The sequence below is a fragment of the Akebia trifoliata genome, chromosome 13 (assembly GCF_017979445.1).
Source record: "Akebia trifoliata isolate Shusen 1 chromosome 13, ASM1797944v1, whole genome shotgun sequence".
Classification (NCBI taxonomy): Eukaryota; Viridiplantae; Streptophyta; class Magnoliopsida; order Ranunculales; family Lardizabalaceae; genus Akebia; species Akebia trifoliata.
The window spans coordinates 2,121,816-2,126,101 of record NC_141387.1 but is presented as its reverse complement, the minus strand read 5'-3'; the positions used below and the strand labels follow the sequence as shown (position 1 = coordinate 2,126,101).

At 37.9% G+C, this 4,286-nt stretch overlaps 1 protein-coding gene across 1 annotated transcript; it reads right to left on the bottom strand.

Moving 5' to 3' along the window:
- Positions 1–310: 310 nt before the first annotated feature.
- LOC147387242 (putative receptor-like protein kinase At3g47110) lies at positions 311–4,067 on the bottom strand. Its single transcript, XM_086420024.1, is given in 5 exon segments — positions 311–1,055; positions 1,345–2,974; positions 2,976–3,505; positions 3,508–3,704; positions 3,706–4,067. Coding segments are annotated over 5 exon segments (3,078 nt in total). The 5' UTR covers positions 4,035–4,067; the 3' UTR covers positions 311–663.
- Positions 4,068–4,286: the final 219 nt, after the last annotated feature.

The window sequence follows — 4,286 nt, the reverse complement described above, 5'->3', positions numbered from 1 at the left end:
GATGGAGCAGAGACGGATTTAAGTTTCCTAATTGCAGATGATTATGCAGAAGTTTCCACTGTTTGAGAGGATAAGTTGAGGTCCCTCTTAAGAGTTGACTAGGCAGTCGGCTTGGGGCAGCTACACATGTGCATTGGCCGTATGATTGAGTCGGGTGGATCAGAATGATTCGATAGTGGGCACAGCCGGTGGTTTAAAAGGTCAATGATTATTTGTGGTGTTAACAGACAAGTAAATGATTCGGCTAGAATTAGGTAAAACATGACATTTTTTTCTGCTATGTTATGCAAACGAAAATATCAAATTAAAATGAAAGAGAATATAAAGGATTAGAGATAAAACACTGCATAAATAATACATAAGTCCAAAATCTAGCAAGATGTGTTCTTACAGAAACATAATAGCCAAAAGTTCCCTTTCTCTCTACAATCCATCATTTTGTAGAGACACTACTAAACTAATCAAATTACTAAATTACCCCCTAAGGACCTAATAACGTCACATGCAAATAAAAAATAAAGCCAGGTAATTATATCATAATAACCCATTGCCACCATTGGCATCACTACATTACAGACATTATTTATTTATTTATATGGCATCTCCCTTACTATCTAATTACAAAACTAAAAATGAGCTTTCATCGGCTAACAACCACCTATTTCATCTCCCTCCACGTACCCTAACAAATATTTCATTAGTGACATTCAATTGTATGAGAACGTCACTAATGTCCATTCGATCACGGGGTAACTCTGCAGAACATGCAACTCCGATTGCAATTATGGAAGCTAAGCATTCCTCCATTTTACCTACTCTTTCATTCCATGTTTCTACGTTGTTGTTATCTTCATCACGTCGTTCTTCTAACAACATACTAGAATCCACAATCTCCATTACTTTCTTGGGCAAGGCCATCTTAGAAAAGTTACGAAGGCCTAGATCATCCTTAAACATGTCATCAGTTGGCCTCTTTCCTGTGAAAGTCTCCAATAGAAGGATCCCATAACTGTAAACATCACCTTTTGTCAACGCTTGACCACCCATTCCATACTCTGCAATATATCCACACACCTCATTTTTTAGTTTCTATTTATGCCAATTAGATGCTTAATGTTATTTTATTGTGTTTTATATTCTAAAAAATTAACAAATTATAGTAACAAAAAGTGGAAGAGAAGTAAAATAGCAATGAGAATATATAGTATCTCATGGACATTAAAATCGTATGAGTTTGACTCAAGTACCACATCTCTCATGGCCAATATTATGCACTATTATTATTGCTATTTGCAAAGTGGATATAATCAATTAACTAATAAGAAAAATAAATGAAAAACATACCTGGTGCAACATACCCAATGGACCCCTTTAGTGCAACCGAACTGGTTAAATCTTCACCAAAGCTCCTAGAAGTCCATGAAAGAAACCTAGCCAATCCAAAGTCGCCCACGTGAGCGGTTAAGTCATCATCAAGAAGAACATTGCTGGGCTTTAGATCACAATGAACAATAGATGTCGGGCAATGGTTATGCAGATAATCCAATGCGGAAGCAACATCAATTGCTATCTTTAATCTTTGTTCAAGGCTCAAAATTTTCGAATATTGTTGACCGTCAACACTTGGATGCAACCAGTTTTCTAGACTCCCATTTGGCATGTATTCGTAAACAAGAGCTTTGAAATCATTACCTTGAGAGTCTACACTTGAACAAGAAGTTATGATCTTGAGAAGATTTCGATGTCGAATTCTACCCAAGGCTTCGCATTCAGTCATGAAACTCTTGGAAGCCCCTTTTTGTTGCAGGTTGAGAACCTTTACGGCAACATGATTTTCATCTTGATGGAGAATTCCCTCGTACACTGAGCCAAAACTTCCTACACCAATCAACTTGGTTGGAGCAAATCCACCGGTTGCTTTAAGGATCTCTTCATAAGAAATTCTTAAAATCCCACTGCCCAAGGATGATGTGGAGAGTGGTTTTTTCTTTGACTTCCTTCTCCAATAAAGAGTGATGAAAGATGATACCAAAATCAAAGATATAACCACAATGATCATCGCGATTATAATTTTGAAAGAATGAGATTGACCGTGTTTCTTAGACCCTTGAATCGGGCAAGCGGGCAATTGCAATTCAGGGACTCCCCCACAAAGCTTTTCATTTCCAACAATTGAAATTGCACTTACATTCTTAAAGATTCCTTCTCTTGGTACCTCACCCTCAAGATGGTTGGAAGAGAGATTTAAATATTGCAAAAAGGGAAGCGTTTCTAAATATTTTGGAATTTGGCCTGACAGGTTGTTGTGCGAAAAATCGAAGTATTGAATACCTTTCAAAGAGTTCAAAGATTGAGGAATGCTTCCTTGAAACAAGTTACCATGCATATAAAGCATTTCTAATACCAAACAATCACCAAGTGTATTGGGGATTTCACTAGACAGTTTGTTATGAGAAATGTCCAACACCCCAAGATTTTTCAATTGACCAACTTCTAAAGGGAGAGAACCGGTAAGAGAGTTACCAGATAAATTGAGCATCCTCGATAGTGAGGAAAGACCAATAACTTGTTTCGGTATTGTTCCATTCAGGTCATTTAGAGAAAGGTCCAACTTCTGCAAGTGTATACATTCACCAAGACTTGGAGGAATGCTTCCTTGTAACATGTTATTTGCCAATAAGAGTTCACTCAATTGAGTGAGGTTGCCTAAGGAGCTTGGGATTGGTCCTGACAACATGTTTTCGGTTAAAGAAAGGCCTATTAGATTTCGAAGCTTTCCAATCGTCCCAGGTACACTACCCGTAAATAAGTTTAGTTCCATACCCAGTTGAATTAAGTTAACAAGGTTTTCAATTCCTACGGGTATACTTCCAGAAATATGATTTCCTCCTAGTAGAAGTACGGTGAGATTTGTTGAGAAATTGGCTATAGAGTTGGGTAACTCTCCTCCAAAATTATTGTTGTTTAGGCCCAAGAGTTTCTAAATTGCTGCAGTTAGTAAGAGAGATGAGAAAGTTGAAGTCATCAGTCTTCCCACTTCCAAGATTATTAAAACCCATATTCAACCTTGTGAGAGCCTTTAAGGCTCCTAGATTGTCAGGGACTGACCCAACCAAGTTGTTTTGAGAGATTTCAATGCTTTCAAGGTTTGAAGCATTGGATAATGAACCTGGAATGGGTCCACTAAATTGGTTAGCTCCCATTAGAAGGGATTGGAGATTAGGAAGAGTGAAGCCAATATCATGAGGAAGACTACCATAGAGTTGGTTTTGTGTCACAGAAAATTCAATGAGTGATGAGAGATTGTAAATAGAGGGAGGAATCATACCTGACAGCTTATTTGAAGGAAATGCAAGATAACTTAAGCCATTCAACCCGCCTAAGGAATCAGGAATACTTCCTTCCAAAGCACCTGATGATACAGAAAGAACGTAAAGAGACGAAAGATTTCCCAAAGAAGGTGGGATCCTCCCTGATATATTAGTATTGTAAGTGCTAATAAGGTGAGCTTGGACAAGTTGCCTAGCTCAGTTGGAATTTGGCCTTCAACTTTATTATATGAAAGTCTGAGGTACATGAGATTGGAACATTTTGATAGATTGACTGGGATTTCTCCTCCCAAGGAATTATTAGTAAGAGCTAAATCTTGTAGCCTCGACAAACGACCGATTTCTTTAGGAATTGCACCATAGAAGTTGTTATCTCAAGAAATATTTCCTAAGAAATGTTAGGTTTCCTATGAATGGAGTTATGGATCCCATTAACCTTTCCGCGGTTAGGTTCAAGGTGGTGACCCTTTGATGTCGACGACCACATGTAACACCTCGCCACTGACAAAAAGTGAGAGAATCGTTCCACGAATTCAAGATTCCGAGTGGATCCTGAGTTATCGCATCTTTAAAGGCAAGTAATGAAAGTCGATCGGTCTCATTCCCTCCAAGGATTGTGGCACCCGTGGTGGTTCTTATATAGAAGAGAAAGCTGGGTAGGAGAAATAACCAAATGAACCTTATACTCAAAAATGGTATCTCCATTATTTGGGGGCTTTAAGAAGCTGGGATAGCAGTTTTATGATTCTAACAATGAATGAGCTAATACACCTCTCCCTTTTTATTTATTTATATTGTGAGAGGTACCACTGTGGATATGTGGTGTGGGTGTGAAAGAGGGAGTTCTTAAGTCATAATTTGTGTAAGAAATTATGTGATAATTCCATTATGATACAAAAGTTGTCCAACATACTAATTGATTACAAGTGACTTTAGTGTGTTCCATAAGAAAATTTT